Source organism: Streptopelia decaocto (assembly GCF_964273445.1).
Source record: "Streptopelia decaocto genome assembly, chromosome: 6".
NCBI classification, from domain to species: domain Eukaryota; kingdom Metazoa; phylum Chordata; class Aves; order Columbiformes; family Columbidae; genus Streptopelia; species Streptopelia decaocto.
Window position 1 is genome coordinate 8943469 of NC_138660.1, and position 26088 is coordinate 8969556.

At 43.0% G+C, this 26088-nt stretch overlaps 2 protein-coding genes across 2 annotated transcripts; one reads left to right on the plus strand and one right to left on the minus strand.

Annotated features, from left to right (window-relative positions):
* The first annotated feature begins 3537 nt into the window (after window positions 1-3537).
* Window positions 3538-10703, plus strand: EIF4A2 (eukaryotic translation initiation factor 4A2). Its single transcript, XM_082055088.1, has 11 exons — window positions 3538-3645; window positions 4787-4832; window positions 4923-5055; window positions 5319-5458; window positions 6650-6818; window positions 6994-7103; window positions 7225-7368; window positions 7787-7924; window positions 8199-8288; window positions 8528-8607; window positions 9899-10703. Exons 1-11 carry the CDS (start codon window positions 3617-3619, stop codon window positions 10041-10043), a joined length of 1224 nt encoding a protein of 407 aa, XP_081911214.1. The 5' UTR covers window positions 3538-3616; the 3' UTR covers window positions 10044-10703.
* A 745-nt stretch (window positions 10704-11448) lies between these two features.
* Window positions 11449-24461, minus strand: RFC4 (replication factor C subunit 4). The gene is made up of 10 exons (XM_082055089.1): window positions 24152-24461; window positions 23474-23552; window positions 18861-18940; window positions 17573-17692; window positions 16632-16775; window positions 16160-16280; window positions 15594-15719; window positions 13888-13968; window positions 12066-12182; window positions 11449-11675 (listed from the first exon to the last, which is right to left on the minus strand). The coding sequence occupies exons 1-10, from the start codon at window positions 24274-24276 to the stop codon at window positions 11580-11582; spliced, it is 1089 nt and encodes a 362-aa protein (XP_081911215.1). The 5' UTR covers window positions 24277-24461; the 3' UTR covers window positions 11449-11579.
* Between the last annotated feature and the right edge of the window lie 1627 nt (window positions 24462-26088).

The window sequence follows — 26088 nt, forward strand, 5'->3', positions numbered from 1 at the left end:
CATCGCCTTTGCCAGAATATTGACGAGCAGGAATTGCTCAGCTAGAGCTCGGTTTCAGGAGGTGTCAGCTCCTGCTGCTTTCTTTAGATACATCATTCTTTACTTCAATCTGCATGAATAATGACTGGAAACCCAGCTGCTAAACCAGCTAGTCCATCTGTTACCCCCTGTTCATAAATGTATAATTATACTCACTCTCACTAAAGAGCTCATGACTCACCAGGATTGTCTTTTGGGGAGACATCTACTGAAGTAGATAGTGTTCACATATAAACGTGGCTGTGGATCCTATCTTTAGTAGCACCAACATATTATTTAGTATCTTTTTGGCATCTCTTCTGCCTGTTAATAACATGAACCTGGTCCTTGAGGAGCAAGTTTCCAGTTGAGACTGCTCCAGAAAGCTTTATCAGATGTAAAGTCAGGGGGCTGTAACAAATCCCAGTGTCAATCCAAGATTATCTCTGTGACAAAATCTCACCTTTCGATACCTCTCACTATGATGCTTCATGTTCAGAACATGAGTAATACCAGGCTGAGCATGGCTACCACCCGACTAAAAATACACAAATTAGCTACGAGATCACAAATGAAATGGCTGTTTGCCCTGATATAGCCAAAGAGATATTCCTCAAATGCTGTATTCAGGTACTGAGGTTTTAAAGAGTATGAAATCTCAAAAAAGTCTCCCCTAGTACAGCTAAGGTCATTGCAGGATGACAAGCCTGGATTTCTGTTACCTTGTTTCACAAAAAGAAAGGATTGATTCAGTGTTTCCAACCCTTAGCTTATCCCAAGTTAATGAAACAAAATTTCTTTCCTCTTTTCATTTGGTGAAACAAGCTGATGTTTCTCACCCAGGAAACACTGGATTCCTCTCCTCATATCCCTTAAGGAAGAACATGCATTTTAATTCCTTTAACTTGGGTACTGATGATTTATTTCTTAAACCTTAATTTCATATTTTCAATCTCCAACACTCAAGACAAATAGAGAGCATGTGATGAGAGGCCACCCGACTGGGAACTATCTGGTTCTACAGCACTGGATTAAAATAACGATGAACCAGAGCAAATAACACGGACAACTAATCAGATTTGCCAAACTCTGTCACGACCATGTGACAGGAGATACCAATGTGCCCACAGACTTTTCTTTACATTGAAGCACCATGTGAATCACAGATAAACAAAATCCTCAGAGCCAGGGAAGTTTCAAGCTCGTCTATAAGGGCTGGTGACTGGGAGCTTGTAGCAGCACTTGGCTCTGTAAGTGCCCAGTGTCTGTGGAAAGAAATGCTGGCAGTAGACAGTAAATAACAAAACCAATTGTAGAAATTGTCTCTTTATTTAAGTTAATAGTAAAAACAAACAAACAAACAGCATTTTCTGAGTTTTAGGGCATTTTTAGAACAGGATGAAGTTGGGTCAAGTGGAGTAAAACAAGATTTGCAGCAAGTTGGAGCAAAGGGAACAGTTTCTCCTATAACTATCAATAAAGAAAGCCAGAAAAGCCTTGTTAAAAGCTACTTTAGTCCAAACCAAATTTTTAAAGTGTTATTAATACACAGGTAATCTGAAATGCCACTAATTTCTTTACAGGAAAAGAGAAACTAGACACCTGTTTCTGAGATGATTAGTTTTTTTTCAAAAAGATGCTTAAAGTCTGTGGAAAATGATGAGTTACCTTCCTGAAATGCCCACATACCAAGAAATCCTTTACAGGTTTGCAAATATACCAAGACCTAATTGCAATATTTAAATTTTTAAAAATCTACAGCTTGCTTAATAAATGTTTGAGATCCTTTAAAAATAGATATATATACATATTTAGTAGTCTTATTTCTTCAATTTAGACTCGAAGTAATTTTTAATAAGAAATCTGACTGTGCCAGCCCAAACCTGTCCTCATGCTCTTTCTTCAGTCCATCCTGTTTATCACCAGATGTTGATGCATCCATGCAAACTGCTGCCATTCATCTGGTTATTGTGGCACTGTCTAAACTGCAAAGACATGCAGCATCCTCAGTATTTTCCACCCAGCATGGGTGGACAAAACTTGAGAGCATCAGGGTGGGCTGACAGGGGAGCTGCATTTATATAATTTAGCTGGGATATTGAAAAGCGTTGCGTTATTTCTACACATAATATTGCCCAAGCAGATGCTACCATAGGAAGAGCTGATGTACATTTAGTCTCTCAAAGATCCCCTTTACAGGTATTCTAGATGGTTCTAGACAATTTACAGTATTCTAGACAAGCAAAGGGTCGAATTTTTCAAGCACTGTCTCCATTTGTTCGTATATAATCACTATGGAAACAGGTTTGAGAAGTGACACACACAAACCTATTAAAGTTAGCACAAATTATTGCTTACAATTCATATTATTTGCCTACATAAGAAATATTGATTAACAGATTATTGTAAAACCTGAGGAGAGCACTGAAATTATCTTTATTTTTTTCTACAACAGTATGAAAGCACTGGGCATCCTCTCCGATCATTTCACTGAAATCGGTTTGCACAGTCACATTTTCCTTACAGCTTCACTTTGGATTGCACTAACCTTTAAATCAAGCCTTGACAGATTTTTTTCGCAGACACTACAAACCGCAGCACGTCGCAGCACCGCGTTTTCCTCAGCGCCCTAAGGACCATCCTGCCCCACTCCCACAAATCCTCTCCCAAAACGCCTTCACCCCCTTTAGAAATGATCCAGCTCGGGCGCCCCTGTGACAGACCCGCACGGGTCAGCCCCGGGCTCCGCACCAACCCCGCCGGGGCCGGGCGGCGGGAGCCCCGTGCGGCGGCCCCGGCCCCTCAGGCGCCATCATCTCCCCCCGCACCTCACGGCCCCTCCGGCCGTCGCTCCCCGTCTCCCCCTTCACTAACCAGCCCCTTCCCGCCCCACACCAGGTGAGGAGGGCTGATGCAGGGTGTGTTTTGCCTAGCAGGGGAGGGAGCCATTGCTGTGTGTGTGGGGCGGAGAGGGCGAGTCCCGCGGCCCTGGAACCGCCTTCCCCCGCCACTCTCCTCTTGTCAGCACCGGACTCCGGGGCTTTAAAAACAACCGACATGGCGGAGGAAACGCAGCCGCGACAGGGAGCCGCTCTACCCGCCACATCCGCTGCGCATGGCCTGCTCGCTGCCCGTCTCGGCCCGGCCGCCTGCCCCCCGCGCCCCTCCGGGCCCGAACCCCCACCCGCCCCCGCCATGCTTCCCCTCCCTCGTGCTGCAGCAGGGGCCGGGGCAGGAAACCCCGTGCGCAGGAGCGGGCCGGCGGGGGGGGAGAGGGAGGAAGCGGCGAGTTGTTGTCACGCCGTCAATGGTGCAATATCCTTCCGCTCTCGAGGAAAAAAGTAGTTCTATGTTCCCCTGACCTCGTGGCCCCGAGTGGTTCAGGTACCCCCTCCAGAGCACCTCGAACAGTGGGATGAGGGGCGCCCCTTGGGAAGAGGGCTCAATTCGGGGCGATTCATGCTTTTTTCGCTGTGTCGTGAGGTGTATATCCATGCGCGGAGCAGGGAGAAACGAGTCCGGCGGCGGGGCGGGTATATAAAGCGGGCGCGGCGGAGGATTTGCCTTTTCAGTTGAGGACAGACCCGGTGATCGGAACATGTCAGGCGGCTCCGCGGATTATAGCAGGTATGGCGCGGCGTGCCGAGGCCGCGGGCCCTTTCCTCGTGAGGGGGCTCGATGGGGTGGGTGGGGGCGGCTGGGGAGAGGAAAGGGAGGTTGTGTGTGTGCGGGAGGTGCCTGCGCGCTCGAGACGGCGCTCTGAGGGCTCTGGCGCCGCGGTGAGACAACGCCTGGCGCCCCGGCCCCTCCCGCTTCTAGACGTTTCGGTCTTGTCTCTCCGCGTAATCGCGGTTCAGTAGAGGCTTGGTTGTAGTCCTCGACGCTCGCTTTTGGCTTGATGATATTTCTTAAAAAACTCTACCTCAGAAAAATGTTTTTTTTTTTAAATTTCATTGCATTCTCTGAGCTAAGGTGGAACTAAAACATGTGAGTGTCTTGCTAAGGATTTTTTTTCTAATGACTCTTGCACATCCGCACCAAATTTCCCCCCGCCCGGCTTCCGCCGTTGGATCGCCCCGGGTTTGCGGGCCCGGCTGATGGCGAGACCATTTTTTCGGGGGGGAGGGGCGCGGCCCTCCAGGCGGTCGCCCGGCGCCCTCCTCCGCGCAGGCTCCGCTTTGCGCAATCCCAGGGGCGGAGCTCTCGCGAGAGTTCCCGGCGGCGGGGCGGGGCGGGCTGAGGGGGACCCGCAGCGGAGCCGGGAGGCCGCTCCCCCCGCAGCCCCCCCTGCCGCAGCGGAGGCCGCACCGAGTGCGCAGCGGCCGCCATTGCCCCATCCTTCCCCGCAACTGCCCGCCCGGCGTGCGGAGCCCCGCCTGCAGCAGATCCGTTCTGCGAGGGGGGCGCTGTACGCCGAGACATGCGGTCCTCGCTTTGCTGCCTCGCTTTTTTTCACAGGCGAGGCTGTTCACCCGTGATTCAGCCGGATTTTTATGGCGTTTCTTTTTTTTTTTTCTCACTACAGTCTAAAATAACCTGCGAGCCTCACTTGAAAACTTCAATAATTTTTTGTTGTATCACGTTGAGAGCTGAGGACTTGGGTTTGTGGCGTCCAAGCAAGTGGGGAGAGGGTAGGAGCTTTTCTCAATGGGCAAAACACCAAAGCACCTGCTGGGAAGATACGTCATGGGTTTTGGCAGCCAAAGTGTCAGCTTGTTTCTGCATTTTAGTTGCCATTGTGCTGATAGCTTGTTCTGTTTTGTGACAGAGACCATGGCGGCCCAGAGGGAATGGACCCCGATGGTGTCATTGAGGTGAGCACACAGGCACTGACTTAAACATTCAATCATTGATGAGGATAAGTGTTGGATTTAATATTGTCTATTTTTTTTCCTTTATTGCAGAGCAATTGGAATGAGATTGTTGACAATTTTGATGATATGAATTTAAAAGAATCCCTTCTAAGGGGCATTTATGCTTATGGTTTTGAAAAGCCTTCAGCTATTCAGCAGAGAGCTATTATTCCATGCATCAAAGGTACGTGGGTGATTCATTTGTTGGTGGTATCAACATCTGATAACTAAGTGTTGTAAAATGCTTGCACTGTTTTATTAGTGAACGGTGATACCTCTTTTTAGTCATTATTTGAAAAAGTGATATGATGGTACACCATCTTTCGGGACTGACCTGAAATGGAGAGAACTATTAATACTGATCACTTACTTCAAAGGGAATAAACTAAAACTAACAACATGAATTTCTTGTGTGGGAGCAGTAAATATGTATCCTACTTTTTTTAGGGTATGATGTGATTGCTCAAGCTCAGTCAGGTACTGGCAAGACAGCCACATTTGCTATTTCCATCCTGCAGCAGTTGGAGATTGATCTCAAGGAGACCCAAGCACTAGTATTGGCCCCTACCAGAGAACTGGCTCAACAGGTATTGATAGTGTAGTTAACAACAAAAAGCTGCTTGTGTGTTGCATAGGTTTCAGGTTTCACAACTGAGACAATAAAAAGGCTTCTTAAGGGGCTGTAGCTAATATCCATTCAGAACCCTTTTTGTGTTAAATAATGCGGGATATAAACGGACTTCTGTCCCACAAGGTCTCTGCCTGTTTAAAAAGTTAAATTGTTGTATGTGGACGGTGTGCTGTAGCTGCTGCTGTGCTGTGTATGGTTCTAGGGAGCATCTTCAGCAGAAAAACAAAACACAAGATCTGTTATTAAAAGCACAAGTGTTCTGAGTGGAAACCAAACATACTTTTTGAAGCTATTTGAACTTGTATGCAGTTGTGCAACATGAAAACAGCAGTGCACATGTGGTCACTGATCTTTTTTACTAATTGCTTTTCTATTTTTGTGATATTTTCCTGACTGACTGATATTTATTGCATGTTTGCTTCACCTTCAAGGCTTTGTATTCTGTGTTACCAAGTGGGAATGTTTAGCCAAACTTAAAGGTTACTCAATTTTTAGGATTAATTTATATCAGTAATGTAGGGTCTTCAGATAAAATGTTGAACAGAACTCAAAATAAGAGTAGAAAATAGGTTATATACAATGAACTGTTGTTTTCAGCAGTATCTATTGAGATGCAAGTGCTATAGTGAAGATTTTTCTTGAAAGTAAAACTATACTAAATCAGACAGGAAAGAAGTGTAAAAAAAGCAGCTTAGCAGAACAAGATGCTCTCATCAGAATGCTTAGTGTCTGTTTTACTCTGAAGATGTTAGTGAGGTGAAACTTGTTTCAAAGCCTGGCATATTGCAGTGCACTTGCACACTATTGTATGAACTTCCTGCAGTGCTTAACTTTCAGAAGCCTTAGCAGCTCAAAACTTCAGTTCACTTCTGGAAGGCCCTGCTTTTTAACTTCATAGCAGACTTGTGGTAGTCACTTCAGCTAGTTCATCTAGTAGGGACAAAAATGTAACTGAAGTGCCCCTCTGATTTAAACTTTCTAGTGAATGACTTCAGTAAGAAGCACTTGGGCAAAATCATTAGCACCTGTTACACCTGCAAAATCCTTGCTTGCTCTGTTGGCTTCTAAAGTCCATAAGCACCAATGATAACAGGGCTTAATCTTGAGTGTACCAGGAACTGCTACTAATCAGAGGGTTTTATTTTAGATTCAGAAGGTAATTCTGGCCCTTGGAGACTACATGGGAGCAACATGCCACGCGTGTATTGGTGGTACAAATGTTCGCAATGAAATGCAAAAACTACAGGCTGAGGCTCCACACATTGTGGTCGGCACTCCAGGGCGTGTGTTTGATATGTTAAACAGACGCTACCTTTGTAAGTATGAGCTTGATTTTGTTCTTGATTATGAAATTCCAACATAAATATCACACCCTTAAGAGCTTAAGTAATGCATTTGCTGTAATTGCAGAGTTGTGTTGGAAAGTGACATTAATAGAATTATTTAGTACATTCTGAAACTTCAGGAGATACTTTTTTTTTTTTTTAATAGCACCTAAATGGATCAAAATGTTTGTTCTGGATGAAGCTGATGAAATGTTGAGCCGTGGATTTAAGGATCAAATTTATGAGATCTTTCAGAAACTAAGCACAAACATCCAGGTAAAAACCTTTTACATGGTTAAATTGATGGATGTGGATTTGATTACAGTGTAGCTGAGAACTGCTGAATTCTCAAAAACTAGTGTCCAGGCACATGCTGACAGTGGGTAATGCCTTCTAGGTTGTGTTGCTATCAGCTACCATGCCAATGGATGTGTTGGAGGTGACCAAAAAGTTCATGAGAGATCCCATACGTATTCTGGTGAAGAAGGAAGAACTGACTCTGGAGGGTATCAAGCAATTCTACATTAATGTTGAAAGAGAGGTTGGTATCAGTTGGACTTGGCTCTGGCTGGGAGAGTTCAGTTTACGTTCTCCTACCTTCTTGTTAAAGCACTGTACTAAAATTACAGAAACCAAGGCTGAGCTTTGGTTTCTGTAATAATGCTAGTAGAGTACATGCAGGAAGAAGAACAACTATGCACTGGATCAAAAATGACTGGGGTGGACCTCTTTCTTAATGTCCAGTGTCCTGTGTCTGAAGATTTGGTGCAACAGTTGATGCAGAACCTTTGCTTGATGTCTTGTTCTAACTTTCCAGATCATACTGAATACAATTATATACTAGAGCATGCTTAGTTGGTTGTTACTTATGAGTTTTATTCCTTGTTTGGGATTTGTGTTATGTACTAAATGTTAGTTGTTGGTATGACTGATTTCCTGATCACCTTTGTTCTGTTCAGGAGTGGAAGCTGGATACTCTCTGTGACTTGTATGAGACACTGACCATTACACAGGCTGTTATTTTCCTGAATACAAGGAGAAAAGTAGACTGGCTTACAGAGAAGATGCATGCCAGGGACTTCACAGTCTCAGCTCTGGTAAGAACTGGTGCTTCCACATAACTTCTGAAATGTCATACTGCAAACCAAATAATAATGACATAAATTTGGATTAAAAGCAGGAAAGTTATAATATAGCTGTGCAGTGCTGTATTATCGTTCCCCCTGCTTAAAGAAAAGTGCTTCCTCCTATCCCTGCCTGCTCTGTTCCCAGGCAGGTGGGGACGCTAGGTTTCATACATTGCTTTTGTTTCTAAAGATTTATCAGTCTGAGGTACTGCAACTGTAGTAATTAGAACTTTTAATTCTACAGCATGGTGACATGGACCAGAAGGAACGGGATGTTATCATGAGAGAGTTTAGATCAGGATCAAGCCGTGTCCTGATCACTACTGACTTGCTGGTGAGTATTATCTTACAGCAAAAATATTTCTGATCAAAACTGATGCCAAAAGCTTCATATTTCAGTGAAGGTTCTTGTAGCCTGAACTGTTTGGAGCTTCTTGGAAGAGTAAAGACTACGCTCCACTATGGACTACACAGTTGTAGTTCATCACTAACCATGTGGTCAACAAATACACAGGATAAATAGTTAAATCTGAAGCCTTTGACTTGCATTAAAGAATCTGTATTGCTTTTCAGGCTCGTGGTATTGATGTGCAGCAAGTGTCATTGGTGATTAATTATGACCTGCCAACCAATCGTGAAAACTACATTCACAGGTTAGTTCTGTCCTCTAGGCAGTGAAGCTGTGCTGAGTGTCATGGCCCCTGTGGAAATGGGCATAGAACCTTGCCTGGTTTTCCATTTAGTCCTTACCAATAGCAAGGAGGGTTATGCATCCATTAATATGGTAACTGCTAGTTAAGCTAACAGGAAATAAGCTACTTGTGTTTCTGCTTTAAAAAAGCCTTAGCTAGCCTTAACTTGCCCAGCTATGATTCTAAGGAAGAGCAGAGCTTTTAGACAGTAAAACAAAGCAATGGGAAAACTTCTAAGTGTGCTAAGTTCAGTGATGGCCAATCATTGGTTGCTGAGGTCTGGGAGAAATTACCAGCTGCTGAACTGCCTTTTTGTCAAGTAGGTTGTAGAGTGCCCCTACAAAAGCTGTTACTGGCATAGCAGCAGCGTGAGCTCCATCAGTAGGTCCCAATTGATGTTCAGTTGCTGCTGAGTGCTGCTGCTAGACCTTCAGCATCCCAGCAAGCCAGTTGTGCAGGACTGCCTTGCTTCTGGAGGTCCAGCTGTGGTCATGTTCTGTGTGCCCTTTATGCTCTTGGTGGCTCCTCTTCCACAGTGGGATTCTCCCTTTTGTGGTGTGTTGTGATTAATCACTATGTTTTGTGAGCCATTTTTGTATGTTAACCTCTTGCTGACTACATGTGCTTTATTGTGCCATCTGTGGGAAGGTAGAACTGATAAAGGTGGGTGTAGCTAAACTGTAATGTGATGCTTTAGTGACTGACTTGGACTTATACAAAAATGTTTAACTTGGATTTTTCTGATTTAAAAAGAACCAACACAAAACAAAAAACACCCAGTAAGTTTTCCTACTGGAAACAGTTAAATTGAATTAAAATTCTCAGGCTGAGTGTGCTGTTCCATATTACTGGATATGTTTGGATTGATTTGGGAACAATCTGATCTTTTTGAATAGTGGCTTATTTTTTGTATGCCATGTGTTTGGGACTGGATGCATGTGGTAGGGGGGGCTGTTGGCAGAGTAGAGGGGAGACTGAGCTGGGACTTCATATGACAGTACCAAGCACAAAATTTTTTGCAGCCAAGAGAGTAACTGCTGCTGCTTTGCATGGGATGGATGCTGCTTCTGTACTCCTGGCACTGATGGTTTTTCCTGCCTAGATGTGCCTTTGGTAGCAGCAAGCCCTGTAAATAGAGCACAAACCAGCCAGTTGCAGATAAAGAGCAACAGTTAGTGAAAGGCTCTTGCCAAGGTTTGAAGCGAATCAGAGTAGTTAACTTGTGTGGAAATGTGCTTTTCTTTTTGTGCAGAATTGGCCGGGGTGGTCGTTTTGGCAGAAAAGGTGTGGCTATAAATTTTGTCACTGAAGAGGACAAGAGGATCCTGCGAGACATTGAGACTTTCTACAATACTACAGTGGAGGAGATGCCAATGAATGTGGCTGATCTCATTTAATCCCTGGGATGAGGTGTCTGAATGCCGTGATCGCTGTTGCTGAATAGGCGATTCACAACGTGCATTGTGCTTCTTTCTTTGGGGATTTATTGAATCTTGTCTCAATGCTCATAACGGATCAGAAATACAGATTTTTGATAAGCGAAGCGACTTTTTGTCGTGAGCTCTTGTGGGGAAAGCCACTGGCTTTATCCACTTTAGGGTTAGACTGTTGGGGTTGGGTGGAAAGTCATGGGGTCTGTAAATTTTTTCTTTATTAGAAATTTATTTCCTAGTTCCATAGAAGTGGTTGTATTAGATGTTCTTTATCATTTAATAATTTACTTATGGACTAAAAGATACAAGTGCTGTATAAAGTCAGCCAATTATGTTAAACTAGCCTACCTTCCTTTATTGTATGTACTTACACTTCAGACTGAATTGGAAAGGCCTTTCAAAATCTCTAAACTTTTATAAGAGCATTAAAATGCATTTTTGTTTCATATGTATTTATTCAATAAAGTATTTAATTAGTGGTAAGTGTGATCTGGACCCTGTTGCTAAGCCCCAGCAAGCAAGCAATCATACTATTGTCTTAGTTAGGGTTAAACCCAGTAAAATTTGCCATATTGCACATGTCTTAATGAAGTTTGAATGTTCAATAAAATACTTCTATATTCACTTAAATTGTGAATAGTTGCTCCTTGGCTGGAGGGGGAGGGGGATCGCAGCTCAGCTGTGTGACCTGGCAGGATGGAGCTCCAGTAATGCAGAGCGGCAGCATCAGCTGCTCCCTGTCCAGACCTCCCAAGCTTTATCAGTTACGGGCTTTATGTGATTCTCAAGCTTGGCCAGTAAGTGAAGGAGCCAGAGGCTGTGCCCATGTGACACAGCTCATGGGTGATTGACATGTGTCTATAATACTGAAATACCCTTTCATCAGAGTAGGAAGTGGCCCATTTAATAATTCAGTACTGACTTAATGTAAAAGCACAGGGCCAGGCCAGGTCCTTTACTTGCAGCACTCTGGAAGGTGTGGCAGTACAGGGAATTCAGTTTTCAAATGAACAGAATCTGATGAATGTTCAAACATCTCTGGAAGCCCAACACAGCCATAAAGATGTTGAACCACCACAAAGACCTGTGGTCTTCCCTCTTTTAGCTTAAAACCATCACCCCTTGTCCTATTGGAACATGCCCCACTAAATTGTCTCAAAACTGAGCAACCTAGGCTGACAGAAACAACTCCTTTATTTCAAAGCTTTCAGCTGATGGTAACTTAAGTGCAGCATGTATATGCTCATCTTTGATGCATTATCCTATGTGTAAATGTACAAAGAACTACAAAGCAGGAGCATTATTGGCCCCTCAGCAGCCAGAGATCTCTTTAACCTAGTGTAAAAAAATTCAATCAAACATCCCAGCATGAGATTTTCCAACTGCTGAGCAGTTTTTTATTGAAAAAAAACAGTACAAAAGTACACGGGTCCCTGCCCTCAACCTCAGCTCCCCATGAAACAAAAAGCTGTTCTGCTGCCAGCCACGGAGAAGGGGTTGTTAAGTGTTCTGTGTCAGCTGCTGCATCACCAGGGCACAGAGACTCATCAGCTGCAAGTATTCATCAGCTCCATCCACCAAGCATTTGTCTACTTCCTGCAAACAGAACAGAGAAGTTAAAAACCCTCTTAAAATGGTGGTGCTCAAGCCAGCTGTCTCTAAGTTACAGTGGAGAACACAAAGATGAAGTTTGCAGTCCCCCTGACTTAATTTTCCCTCATTTTATATTAAAAAACCCACAAACGTGCAAGCCTCTTGCATGAGCACCATTAGAACAGTATAACATGACTAATAATTCACTTAACCAGATTATAGTTCCTTCCCATGAAATTTCTCAGGACAAAACATTATGTTCTACCAAGGAACATTCAGGACTAAAAAAAAAAAAAAAGAAATCATTCTGTGCACTTCTTAGAAGAGAGAATAAAAAAATATTAATCACTGGAGATTAATGTGAGGCCTTTTTAACTCAAGCTACAGACTTACCGCGAGTTTCTCAACTATGGCAGATTTCTCTTTGTCGCTGTAAGCTTCGCTCTCAACAACAGCATCATGCAGCTGGTTTACCAGCTGAGCAACAGCATACCCTTCATTGATGAGATTCTGTGTCAGGAAAATGGCAATAATTCAGCAACAAACTGGAAAACCAATCTGTACTGAAATTTATTACGGAACTTTGACATTTTAGAGGAAGAGTCAATAGTTTGCACACAGTCCAGCATCCTGCCTGACAGTGACCCTCATTGAGCACCGAGCAAAGCCTGCAAGAGTGTGGCAGGCATATATAGCAGTAATTTTGCCCAAATATTCTTCCAGCTTCTGTCTGGCAATTCACATCTCGGGGATTTTGTGAGCTTAGAGACATTTTAAGCATTCAACAACCTCCACTGAACCTGCCCAATCTTATTCTAAAATTAGGAAAGCTTAGCATCTGCAGCATCATGTGGCAGTTTCACAGCCTTCACATTTCCAGCTGCCACCTACTTTGATTTATCTCCCTCACCTGGCAGTCGCTAGCCGCGGGCACAGAGACACCGGGAAAGCTAAAGCTTTTCAAATCAAAGAAAAACCATGGCAACTAAAGATAGCTTTTTTAAAAAAATCAGTAGTTCCCAGTTACAAAAGCATCAAAGACTGAGAACAGTGTTCCATTAAGCCATTTAGGCAGAGTGTTTGTGAAAACAGAAAGAGTTGGTGCAACCTTGTTTTTCTGTGCAACAAAATACACACCCATGTTTTACAGAAGTATCCACTCAAATTGTGTCAACTGCATATTGAGCACCAATACATGCAACAAAACCCTCACCTACTCTTGAAACTGGTGAACAGTTCCATATTAGATGAGAACATGGCCTGACTATACCAGCTCTAAGGATGCAGACAATCCATATCATCGCCTCTTAAGATCAAGACATAAATCATGGTAAGTAAATGTGAAAGTATAAGGCTGTGATATCTGCACAAATCCTGGCACAAGAATTCCAAGATTTGCTGCAAGTTTACAGGAGAATAAATCCGGGCTCAAAACCAGATGTCCTACCAAAACTATTTGATAAGGCTCAGCCAAGTAAAAAGCAGGAGCCTGACCAATACTGGGTTTTTACATACAGGCGTGAAACGTTTCGCTGGAAGGAAGAATGGTGCTATGGCATGCTCCCCTGTCAGGGACAACTTGATTTAAAAGCCAGTTCAAGACTGTCTGAGCCTCCTTTAAACTCACAAGATTAGCAATTTCCCATTTCTTCACAGAGAGTGAAAACCTTTTCTGTATTAAAGAAAATCAATTCACTTCTATAAACCAGTAGCTTGTGCCTTCTCCAGCAAGGTCTATTTTAAGTCATGGCAGTTTGTCAGACAAACTTACTCACTAGTGTACTGTAAGATTAACATGAACTATTTTAAAACTGAAGACTTAAACCAGCTTTATTCAGATACTCCTCATCTAACACAGCTTCTGCGTGACCAAGAAGGTAACTAGTCCAGAGACAAGCCCAGCCCACCAAAGAGACAGTTCTAAAGGCCTGAGCCAAGTGTCCCGCTAGGAATTCCTGCTCTGCCTAATTCAGCCCAACAGCTCTACGTCACCAGTTTAACTCAGGAGAAAGCCTGAGTCAGACTGGGAGGGAATATAATTTGCACCTTTGACCGTTCTTCCTCAGAAAGGAACGATCAGAGCACTAACTGTGCTTCCTGAAATGCGCACCCTGACTGACCTGAGGCCAAACTCTCCTCAGGTGCAGCCCAGCAGCAAAGGATCCCCAGGACAGTGACACAGAAAGACACCCAGGCCCGAGCACGAGGACTCTACCTTTGCCAGCGTTTCCAGTTTCTCAAATGAACCACTCTGGCAGACAGACAGCAGTTCGTCAATTGTCTCTTTAGGGATGACCTGTAACAAGAAGTTACATTTCTTAATTTCAACTTTGTAAACTTGAAGTTGATGCTTACAATAACAGACACAAAGTGTTTATGAGTGAGGCCATGTTAGCATTTCATTCCTCTACACACCCAACCACTTTCAAGCAAGTATGTAAGACAGACCAGCTAAATTTAAAGAGCTATGTTTGTCCTATATTGGTGATACTAAAATAAAAACTACATAATGACAGTGAGTTGTCAAAGCCAAGTTCATAAATCCAAATACACAATCGCTTATTCAAGACACTATGTGGAGGACATACTTTAACAATTTATCAGCCAATGCTTTCTGTACCATTCTACACCTAAAGAAAACAGCAAATCAGTCTTCTCTGTAGTGACACACCAGGGACATACAAGAAAAGCCCAATGCAAAAAGATCAGACAATAAAACAGAAGAAATAAAGTTGTCAGATGCCATGATTTAGCTCTGAGCAGAGCAGCACTGCCCACATCCTCCCCCTACTCCTTCCCATGCCTGTCAGTTGAGTGTCTGGACAGTTGGTTTCAAGCTTCTTTATTAATCTTTTGTACCAAGGTCACTACAGGGTCACAAAAGTTACGTGGGACCAGGAAGTTGAGGTCTTTATGAAGAGGTTGTATTCCTTTGGATTAAACAAGCATTAGTCGATAATGAAATTTCATGCTTGTGTTTCCTAATATTACAGTCAACTTAGACCGCTTCCAACAGGTTTCTTAGAAACGATGATTTAATGATATCTACAAGTGAAATCCAGCTCTATTTGACAGCTAGATACGTAGAATAAGTTCACTGAGAATATTGTTTAAAACTGCTCTGTAAAACACGCACAGCAGCAATTGCCTCTGGTTCCATCTCAGTGAAAACCTCACAACCCTTGCAATTAGCTACGATGGTAGCACCTTCAAGGGAAGCCTGTCTGTCATTAAAGCTCATTTATTTTCCAGCTCCTCAACTCCTCATCTCACATTTCTCGCTTTAGAGGATAAGTGTTTTGTTGCTATAGGAACCCCTTCACACAAGTTTCATTAAATGCATTTCCTCTCAGGTTTCTCCTGTCCCTGTCAGTACTACCCATGTCATTCTACAAGAAATCACCGCTGTTTTGTCAGAAAGCAAGATCCTACACAGATCCTTGAGGAGACACCATCACTGAGAACGTTAAGTTGAACGTGAGCTGCTACTGAAAGTCATTCCCCTGTGGTGTTTCCAAACCACATTTTGCAGTAATTTATACTTACACACTCACACACACATTACATATATAAAAGTGCCAAAAAGACATTCTAGTCTACTGTCCCACAAAAGGCAATACATTTTTGCATTCATGGGCAGAATATTTCAACTTCAGTTTCAATTAGATTACTATTTTACAGTTTTCTTTCATTTACAGAGTAAGTTGCTAGAAACTGGCTATGTACTAAACATACAGAATCAGGCAGCCCTTAAAATTCTGGCAGATAGTGTATCAGTACCATCCTGCAACACTAATGGGTATAAACCAACTTTTTAATCAGACTTTGAGCAAAGGGAGACATAGATACAAGTAGCAAGTACAATTACTACACCAATGCTTTTCAGAATAATTACAGGAGAGACTGTAAAGCCCAGCTTACCCCAGCAATTTCAGTGACTATCTTCTCTGTGATCTCCTTCCCGCCCATGAGGCGAGTGGCACTTTGAAGAAAAGTAATTGCTTTTCTTAAGTCCCCTTCTGACACTTTAACAAGGTAAGATACTGCCTGAAAAATAATGTCAAGAAATGCCAAGTGAGATGTTCCCCGTTAATTAAAATCCAATACACTTTCTCAGCACGTTGATTTTAAAACATCAAGCGGTGCCTAAAGCAGATTGTCACAGACCAGCACAGTACACAAGTTACAAGGCAACCTCTCTGCTAATATCAACGTGCACTGGTGATTTCAGAACAAAGCGTGGTTTAATGCAAGTATACTCAGCAAAGAACAAAAAGTCCCACAGTTCTGCTTCAAGTTTTCTCTGGTGGACATTTTTGGTTTTAGGAAGACTCTTAAAATTTATCCTATCTATAGGAGGAGAATAATAGCTAAATGAGTTTATATATATCATATTTAATACAACTGAGCAGTCTGGAAAAGTATGCTGACTTTCACTGTCATGCACTGGACTAAGCAATAAAATTCTATGGCAACCATGAAGCTACCTCACTACTGATTTTCACGTGTTCCTTTTCAGCAACATCCAATAATCTCTGCTGTTGGATTTTGTCTGACAAAGGCTTGAAGCGGAATTTGGAGCATCGCGATGTTAAAGGTTCAATTATTCTGAAAGGAAGGAAGGTACATGCTTGGTAAATGAACACATGGGTCAAATTCATACAGACAAAGCTATCAAGGCAGAAAAGGGCGGCATAACCTTAAAACTGCAACACTAAGAAATAACAATACCTAAACATTGCCTTCATTCTTGTATTCATAGAATAGTTTGGGTTGGAAGGGACCCTTCAAAGGCCATCTAGTCCAACCCCCCTGCAATGAGCAGGGACATCTCATGTGGTTACATCTCTAACTCAAAACTACAACAACTAGATATCAACCTCATAGTGAAGAAGAAGAAGAAAAAGCACAGAATAGGAAGAGCAACAAGTCCAAATGAGCAACAAATTCCACGTGTACCTGCTGATGTAGTTACAAATAAGGCAAAACCGTGTTGTTTTAGATTCTTTTTCCATTGTGCGTCTCAAGGCTGCCTGGGCTGCTGAAGTCATTGAGTCTGCTTCATCCAGAATTACAATTTTAAAAGGAGGACAAACTTTACCACTGAAAAATAAAAAATCTGTTATACAAGAGACATGCAATGTAGAGACAAGGAAAAAAAACCACCGCAAATAGCAAGTCATATTTTACTTAAGTACTTACACCCGACAAATAGAACATATTCAGAGTTCCCACAAAAAGACTGACATTTGAATACTGTAAAAGTCCTTCAAACTATATACTCTTGGTTTAAGTTTCTTCTTTTAACAAGAAATGCAGCTGCTCTCTGTACAGGCTTTCCAGCTCCCTGAACTTTATAGGACACTGCAACAGACTAATTCCAGTACACAAGACCATTTTGTGCCAGAGAGTCCTGACATGCCATTTCTCCCTGCTGCTTTCTACAACCTGTTTTTCCCACACATACGGCTTCACCTGCACAGGGCTTCTCAGCACCTAACACCAGAATCTCATTAGCATCTTCTAAACTAGCACCCAACTTGTATGAGATGCTGCACATTAGAGGTACTAGAGAAGTAACTTCCACCACAACTTACCCAAAGCGGCTTTTCTACGGCAGTCAGACATTCGCAAAGGCAACAACATATGACCAAATCCAGAAGGTTTAATCTGTTGGGGTTTTCCCTGTCTGCCTCTGACAGCACTAGTAAAAGTTCCTCTGGGGTATTCAAACTCTCAACATGAAATTACATGAAGTCAAAGCTTGGTTAAAGCACCGTGCGTGTTACAAACCTCTGGGCAGTGCTGACCCATCGCTCATATTAGAATTATAAAGTTAACCTAAACAAAAACAACCACATGCTGTGTCCTAAGCCAGAGCAGTTTTGTCCAGCACTTACTCTGAACGGCTTCCAGACGCAGTCAGCTGAGCAAAAGCCTTCACTTTTTCCCGAATCACTTGTATTCCACGCTCATCAGAAGCATTTAACTCAAGGACTCTTTGCCGGAATAATTCAGGCCTGCAAAATTTTTATTGCAGCATGTTAGCTGCTAACTCTTGTAATGATACATTATAAAGTACATCAACAACCCTCCTGGCCTTTTTCGACAGCAGGTATTATTTTTGCCAGCATTACTAAATAACATACTTTGTTAAAAGACAGTTGAGATCATTAAATCTTAGGTATGAATTTCCATTAGCTGTTTTTAAAATCACCTCTCAGACTGCAGAAAACAATGAAGTGTAACATTACATCAGTTATCCAGGAAAAAAAGATAGGAAGTTGGCTTCCTAAGTTCAGAGCATTATATTATATAAGCAATGTGGAAGAACAAGTGAAATGCCCAGACACAGTCACTGGCAGTGCTCTTCCATTGCAATACTACCAGAAAGAAATATCTAGAAAGTATAATAAAGGCAGTATTTAGCAGCACTACTATACAGCAGCACCTCTGAGTTAAACATTAATACAATGGATTTTAAGTTCTGGGAATGCAAATGGACACACAATGTGGAGTAGTTTTCCTACTATTAAACTAGAAGTGCTTCTCTCCAAAAAAACAACGTGAGCCAAAAATTAAAGATGACAGGGCTGGTGGGGTACTGAGCTCAACATTGGATTTGTTCATAACATCAAACCACCTTCTCAGCCATTTGCTTATGGGTCACTGAAGTCACTACTCAAAAACTCCCAAGTGGTACAACTGAGCTGATGAATGTACACATGCTGAATTTTAGCCTGACTCCCAATATTATTTCCAGACACAATTCAATGGTGCATGATGGAAAGATTACAATTCTGACATTTATGAAGTGCTTTGAGATATGTGAAGCTAACAACTTGCTGGATATACCATTAAAACTGGAATTCCTTTACCAAGTTCAGTAAGGCATAAGCAAGCCACTTCTTTTCATGCTCCTTGCTACAGGGTTACAGGGCTGCCAGTCTCAAGTGTTGCAAGTCTGTATTGGTAACAGAAATCAATGACTTGTGACAGGGCAAATGAAAAAGAATTATCACATTAGAAGTTAATTAGAATGTGAAGATACTCCCAAAAAAAGACCTTAGAAGTATGAGAAAGTTTCTAGAAGCTACATAAGAACAGGCGATGACCAGAGGGACCCTGCCACATGATTAGAAGACATGTAATACTTGATTAGACCAAAGTAACTTGATTCCAGCTTACCCAAAGAGTTCTCTAGCAGCTGCCAAAATAGTGGAAGTCTTTCCAGTCCCAGGTGGGCCATAGAACAACAGATTGGGAAGCTGAAACAGCAAGGGACCATTTTTTAAAAAAAGCAACAAACACACCAAATCTCAAATAGGAAAACCTACTGAAAATCTGAGCACCTGATAGAACAGAAACTATCTACTTCTCCTGTTAAATAATATAAACTCTATCACTTCTAGGTCATTGCACATAGTGCTTTGAAGGAGGACAAACAGTTGCTGTTTATAAGACAGCAACCATCACATGTTTTTTGGTGGCACCATCACAAGTTTTACCAAAACTGATACTTCGATTTATATTTTATTTTGATATATTCCCTCCAGGTCACGCCTGAGGTCACTAAAGCCTACAGAACTTACTGTTATGGCTGCAGTGACAGGCAAATTTATCCAAGAATGCCCTTCGAACAGTCCGGATACTAGCAGCAGTGCAGCTGTGACAAAATCTGGTGCAGGTTAACCCCCGTGTCCTTCCTCAGCTCCCCAGACGGCCTTTTCAAGCCATGATGAGAATTCTGGGCTGCCACTAACTCCAAAAAGTACAAGAAAGCTTGTGAGCCTGCACGACATTGCAGTGGGTGCAATGCAGAGGTGTCCCCACACTAATAAGAGAGATGCTGGCAACAACCCACTGGAATGCACAGCGCTGGCAAACTTCTACATCCATCCAAGGATTTTTTCAAAGGAGGAAACTGGTGGCATTTCTTAAAGAGATTAGGTTAACTCATCTTTCAAATAAGTTAGTTAATAACATCAGCATAAAAAAATAGCAATGCATTAAAGAAATATGCTGACACAGGAAAACCAAAGCAGCACAGCAAAGACTACAGTAAAATATAGGATGACATTTAGCAGCACAAAGCATGAAATCTCACCATTTGAGAATATACCCAAATATCTGCTAAAGACCTGGAATTAATCAGCTGGAATAAAATACAAGCGGATTTCATTTTGTCTGTCAGTCAGACGAACAGTGTAAGCCTGTGTAACACAGTAGTCCTGGGATGTGCACTTTTAATGCAGATGGAAAATTACTAATACTAACATGGGGCTGAGAAAGCTTCATTTGCAAAGCTACACACAGCTCAGGTCACCCAGTCAGGGATGATGAATCCAAACTGGAAAAGGTGATTAACGCAGTGAAGAGCCCATCTTAGGAGAAGTGACTTTTGTAAAGAGTTTGATTTAGTTAGATCAGTGAAACAAAAGCTAAGATGGAATATGACTGATCTCCATAAATATAGCAGAGCAACACAGGGACAAAGAACAAATTTGGCATAAATCAGATTCATATAAGTTAGCCATGACTAGATTCTGGCTGAAATCAAGCAGCTTTCTAATTAGCATAGGAGTGATAGCTTTCTATACCATTTCAAGTAATTCCTCTTATAAATTATCAGGCTGCACTTTAAAACCGCTGCCTTTGGCAGTAAGGAATGTTCCAGTTCTACATTCTTAGAAAAAGAGTCCCAAAATCCCCTCCAATCAATAGCAAAAAGACAAACCTCTCAGTCTGACTTGATTTCCAGCCCTTAATAAATGTTCTATTTTTAAAGAGTCAACTAAAATTAGATTAGAGAATTTTATGCTGAATATAGCAAGCAATGCGGACAGAATGGGGACAGCAAAAAAGCAGAGTAAAATACAGGGGTAAATAATCCATAATCAGAAAATGAAATACAGACAGACCATTTTGGTAACAAGCATCCCACTTTAACAACTAAGATAACACACAGAGAACAGATTCAACTGTGTATATACCATAAAAGTGCAGGCAGAAGAATTTCAATCTTCAGTCAGTTTATAGTAAATAAATCCATTTCAAGTTTTGCACACTCTGCCAATCATTCATTGCTTGTTTCCCTAGTTACTGAAACGTAAACAGCAGCCAGTACTAACAAACATTTTTTTTCAAGTTTAATTAGATACCACAACATTATTATCACCCTGTATCTTTCAGGAAAGCTCCAGGGAGAGAAAATGTTTACTGAATGACAGCTGAAAATTCCCCAACATCCATGTTAGATTAGCACACTGCAAGGGTAGACGTTTTTGTGGAGATTCATAATTTCTGCCTCTGTGCTAACTGACACTCTACTGGTTCTCAAAAGCAGCATTAGCAGGTAAGAGGCTTTCATAAGAATCTGTTTCCTAATTCCATTAAACCCACACTTTACCACTGTTTCTTTTTCAACCTCATTTATGCCTGTTTCTCGCTGAAGTTCTCACCAGTATTTACACTGCTTTCTCACCAAGCACAGCCTAATCCTTTATGTAACTGCAGCAGTATTTTTAAACAGACTGCAACCTGATCTGGTTATCCATTTTTCCACACTTGCCAGGGTAGAGCAGGATACCTGCAGCCATCACCCTGCTTGTGGGAAAGTTACCACATATAGTGCAAACCCCAACTCCTCTTCTAGAAGTTTCAGTACATGTGAAGACGTAAATTGCAATGATAATCTGACACCTAACTCTCTTGTTGATCATTAAGACATCATCAAGGAAATGAAAATTAAATACTACTATGAGCTTTGTCAGTTTCTTTGCAAAAAGTAACAACAAACCAACAGTCCTGGCAGACAGAAATCAACTTCTCCATTTCAAAACCACTCTGGTCTCCCCAGTTTACAAGAAGACAGATGCTGTTGTTACAGAGACACACCAGGGACTTAAGTCCTGCTCCATTTAGCAGGTCCCAAACCAAGGTCCACAAATACAGGCCAATCAACAAAGGCCTGGCTCTCTGTTTTCACCACTAAGGTTTAAATAAAGTGCATTACACAAACCTACAGCATTGTCACAGCTGTTTCTTTGACCTCACCAGATCTCCAAATTCAGCAAGAACTTCTGAAATAAGTACCAGCCACATCAGAATTCAAACTACACTTCTGCCTTTTTGACAGAATGAGTCCTTTCAAGAACTAACAAAAATGTCTAAATATTAAAAGTGTCAAATATTTTAAAGTACTTGCATAATTTTGTTCTCAAATGCCTTGCTGAGTTTGGGTAATTAAGGCCTGTAACCGCAAGCAGAAGTTACAATTTGTCTTTTCAACTCGGGAGGCAAATTCAACACAAGTGTACTAGTGCTCATAATCTGAAAAATTGCTGATCGAGAAGCTGTGAGGTTTTAAATAGCTGTTGCTCAAAATAGAACTTCACAACCCATCACCCAAGTGATATTACATGACTTACATGTCCAGACAGAATAGGTGGCAGCACCTCAGTTCTCCTTAGCTGTTAATAGTTCCTTCCTAATTACGTCAACTGTACAAATATTGTATTATAGCAGCATTGCTGTTGAAACCCGGATTTCCATGGGTACAAGGTCACATTACAACAGCATTATCAAAGTAAACTGAATCTAGAGATACGAACTACAGAAAGCAATTATGCCAGTCGTTCCCAGTTCTGTCATACCAGCTTTGTTTTGGTTTTCTAAGCTCAAACAAATAAAGGACTTCTACTTCCGCAAGTTTTGATTAAAGTAATGACTACCTGTACATATTGAGCATCAGAGCACACTATGAGTGAAATGCTTCCTCCAACAAACTCTGAAAGGCCCAAATTGTTCCTGTGAACTCTTGATGAGCAGACAGCCACATCACAAATGTCATTTTCACAGCCTCTATCCACCGACCACTTCAGCTGGCATTAGCAGCCCATGAAAACAGAAACAGCTTTTGGAGCACAAGAATGACCCTTCCAGGTGAAATGTTGAGGAAAAAAAAAAAAGTCTCAGGATTTACAAAGGAAGGAATTGTTCACATTTGCCAAAAAGCACAGCCATCTCTTGGCTACCTACTTTATTTCTTCCTTCAGCCCTTCCATCTCCCCATCACCTGGTGCAGAGGAAATAACCACCATTTATGCTGAATATTTACTGAATTTTTATCCAAAAGCAAATACAAGTGTAAACAAAAGCAATGGAAAATGCATGGCTCATCCCCTTTATATTCTTAGGTCACAGATGCCAACACAGTAGCACGGTTTGTGCAGTTGTCATGCTTATCTTTTTGAAGCCAAAGAGGCTTACTTGGAAACTTTAACCCAAAAAGTTTGAGGATCACTATCTAAGTATTAGACTTGGGACTTATAACTTAAACTTCCTCATTAGCAAAGACTACATTTATTTTAATGTTTAGCAGTTGCATAGAAGCACTGATAGATCACTAGAACTGTTTAGGAATGACTGGCGATCCAGACTTTTCCATGAACGAAAAATTTCCCCTCTCCTCGTAAACACGAATGTCCAAATTAGTAGCTGAACAGTAGCGCAGAGACAACAAAAGCCTTTCCAGTTTTGAAACTTTTAACCAATTGAGCTTTCCAGAAAAATTCCAAACTGCATCACAGAGCTGACAACTTTACAATGCTTAGAATGCTGGAAACATTGCAAGTTTTACACATATATCACAACATATTATGCAGAAGCCACTTAGCTCGTTCATAAAGTATCGCTCTAAAAATGATCATCGCTGAGTTAGAAAAGAGAAGGTTTTGTTACCACTGGCTAAAGTTTCTGCCTAAACACACTGACTGGGTAGATGTTGTAATTACACTCACATCAGCACCTTCCAGGGACTTTTTCAGCACAGCAACAACTTCATCCTGGAAGGCGACTTCATCCACATTTTTGGGGCGACTAAATAAAGACATTAAATGCAATTTATTAGCCAACAATTTTTCAGAAGAAAACTGAAATTGAGAAAAACATTTTCCTTTCTGATTACACCAGGTACTGAAGAATTACAGCAAATTTTGTACTTGAGGTCAAACTTATAACAGTCTAATGTGTGCAATGCCTCTGGTCTGTATTACTGAAGTGATCTCATTTCTCAGGAAGCTGTTTGTCTAGTCCTATTGTAAACACCAGCCTGAGCTGCTTTTGGAAGCAGAACTGGATTGCAGACTGCAATATATTACTACTTTGTGAGCCGATCAAGGCTTCTCAAAAACAAAGCATTTACTGCACTTCTGCATTTCTGTATGAAACTGCACCACTTGACATTGGCAATGGAACCATTTTCTGCTGAGTGACACCTGCAGAGGGCTGTTATAGCAGTTCACGTGCTGGTTTTCCCCTGCAACACAAAGAGTTACAGCTGTTGCCCCAAAGGGGGACACCGGTCCCCTCTGCTGTCACGCCCTCCCGTCCCACACACCCCACCAGAGCCAACCCACCCCCACAACCAGCCATGGCCACCTCGGCCAGCGACCCCACGGCCCCAGAAGAGCCCTTACTATTTCTCCACCCAGGGGATGGGTTTGAGCCTCTTGCCCTCCCCGCTGCTCCCGGCTGCGCCCTTCTCCTTGGCGGCGGGGGGCTTGGTGCTGATGGAAGACGGGCCTTTGAGGAAGGCCTGCATGGCTGCGGCTGGGCCGAACCCGGCCCGGCTGTCACCTTCTTCTCACAGGCTGTCAGCCCCGCCTCACAGCCGGTCCCCAGCCCCGCCGTTAGGCCGAGCACGACCTGCAACACCCAAACCCACCGCCCCGCAGGCCCCACCGGACCTTCCCGCCAACCCGCCACCAGCCGGGGGCGGGGCCGCTTCCGCCTGACGAGAACCAATCACAGAGCTCGGCCCTGCCACGAGGGCGGGCGCTGACGTCACGGCCTAGAGCCCAGCGCCGCGCGCGCTCCGGGTCCTGAGGCGGGAGGTGCAGGGGGCGCGCGGCCGGGCGGGGCCGTCACCGTCACCTCAGGGCGCCGTGGCCGCGGGTCCCGCCCCGCAGGGCGAGTCGGGCGGGGAGTCTGCGGGCGGCTGGCGGCCCTCCCGCCTCCCCATCCCTCCCAAATGCCCCTTTCCCAGCAAGTTAAAACAAACACAGCCCTGTAAAAAGCAGCGCCGGAAGCGAGCGGAGGAGCCTTTCCTGCGGGGAGGTGGCGGCCCTGGGGCGGGGGCCGCTGCCGGCGCATGAGGTGCGGCTGGGGCGTCTCTGGCAGTGAAACTCACCAAGGGCGGAGCGTGTCCCGGCCCCGCGCTGCTCCAGCTGCCCCTGGCGATTTGCGATCGTACGGTCACCGAGCGCCGCGGCCCCGGCTGCTCCGTGCGAGCGGCTCCCCCGGGTGCGGGCGCGGGGGGTGTTTGTGCAAGAGGCACCAGTGGAGCGAAAGGGAATTATTTTTGTTTTCCCGTTGCTTCTAATAATCTCCATTACAGCAAAGCCAGAGGAAAAAAAAAAAAAAATTAGAAGTATGATTGATGTGACAGCTCCCTTTAAAGGATAAAAAGGCATCCTAGTAGATTTGGCAGCCGCGATGCACGCCCACATTTTCATGCACTGCATAGCTACAGCTTATCCTCCTCATTATGTACCAGTTTTGTGGATTAAAAAAAAAAAAAAAAGGCGCTTCTGCTACCAGCAGTTGTACATTGTGCGGTTGCAGATGTTCAGATTTACTGTTGCCCCTTGGCTGCTCCCAGGCAGGAGGCACAGCCAGAGCGGCCAGGGAAGCTGCTGCTGTGATCCCCCGGAATAGAACCTGTGCAGGGGAAAAGAGTGGACTGGAAATGGTCTCTATGGCAACAGATGAACAGTCTTTGGAAAAGGAGATGCGGGAAGGAATTTAGGCTGAAAATACATTGTTCTATCAGCTGAGACAAGCCTGTAATTCTTGTCTGGACAATTTAAAATAAGCAGTTTCCTCTCATCTGGCATTCTGCTACTGAAGCATGAAATCCAGATCGCAGCTTTAGTAGCAAGAAATGTCCACACATGTAATTACTGCAGTTGTCTTGTTCTAAATGAAAATGCAATGCTATATTTTTTTTTCCCCTGTGATTATATTTGGTACTTCCAAGTCACAGTAACTTGGAAATGGTAAGGATGTACAAGCAACTAGAACTGACCAGCTTTCTTTCTGAAACTGTATGAAGCTTGCTGTTTGGTGGTCTCTATTCTGTCCACTCTCCTTAATAGGTCCACTTCAAATACACCTGGCATTTGACCATTTTATCAACTATGTATAAGCCTCAGGTTCAGTTCAGCAGTGGAACTTCTTACCTGCTACATTAACTTAACTTTGTAACGCAACTTATTGTTTCACTACCTTGACGAAAGTTAAAGGGCAGGTTTTAGGGCAGCTTGAGCTGATGCAAATGGGAAGCCTGGTCCCCTTCTTTCCCAGTCTTCTTATGCTGGCATTTGCAGGTGTACAACAACGGAATGAGGGTTCA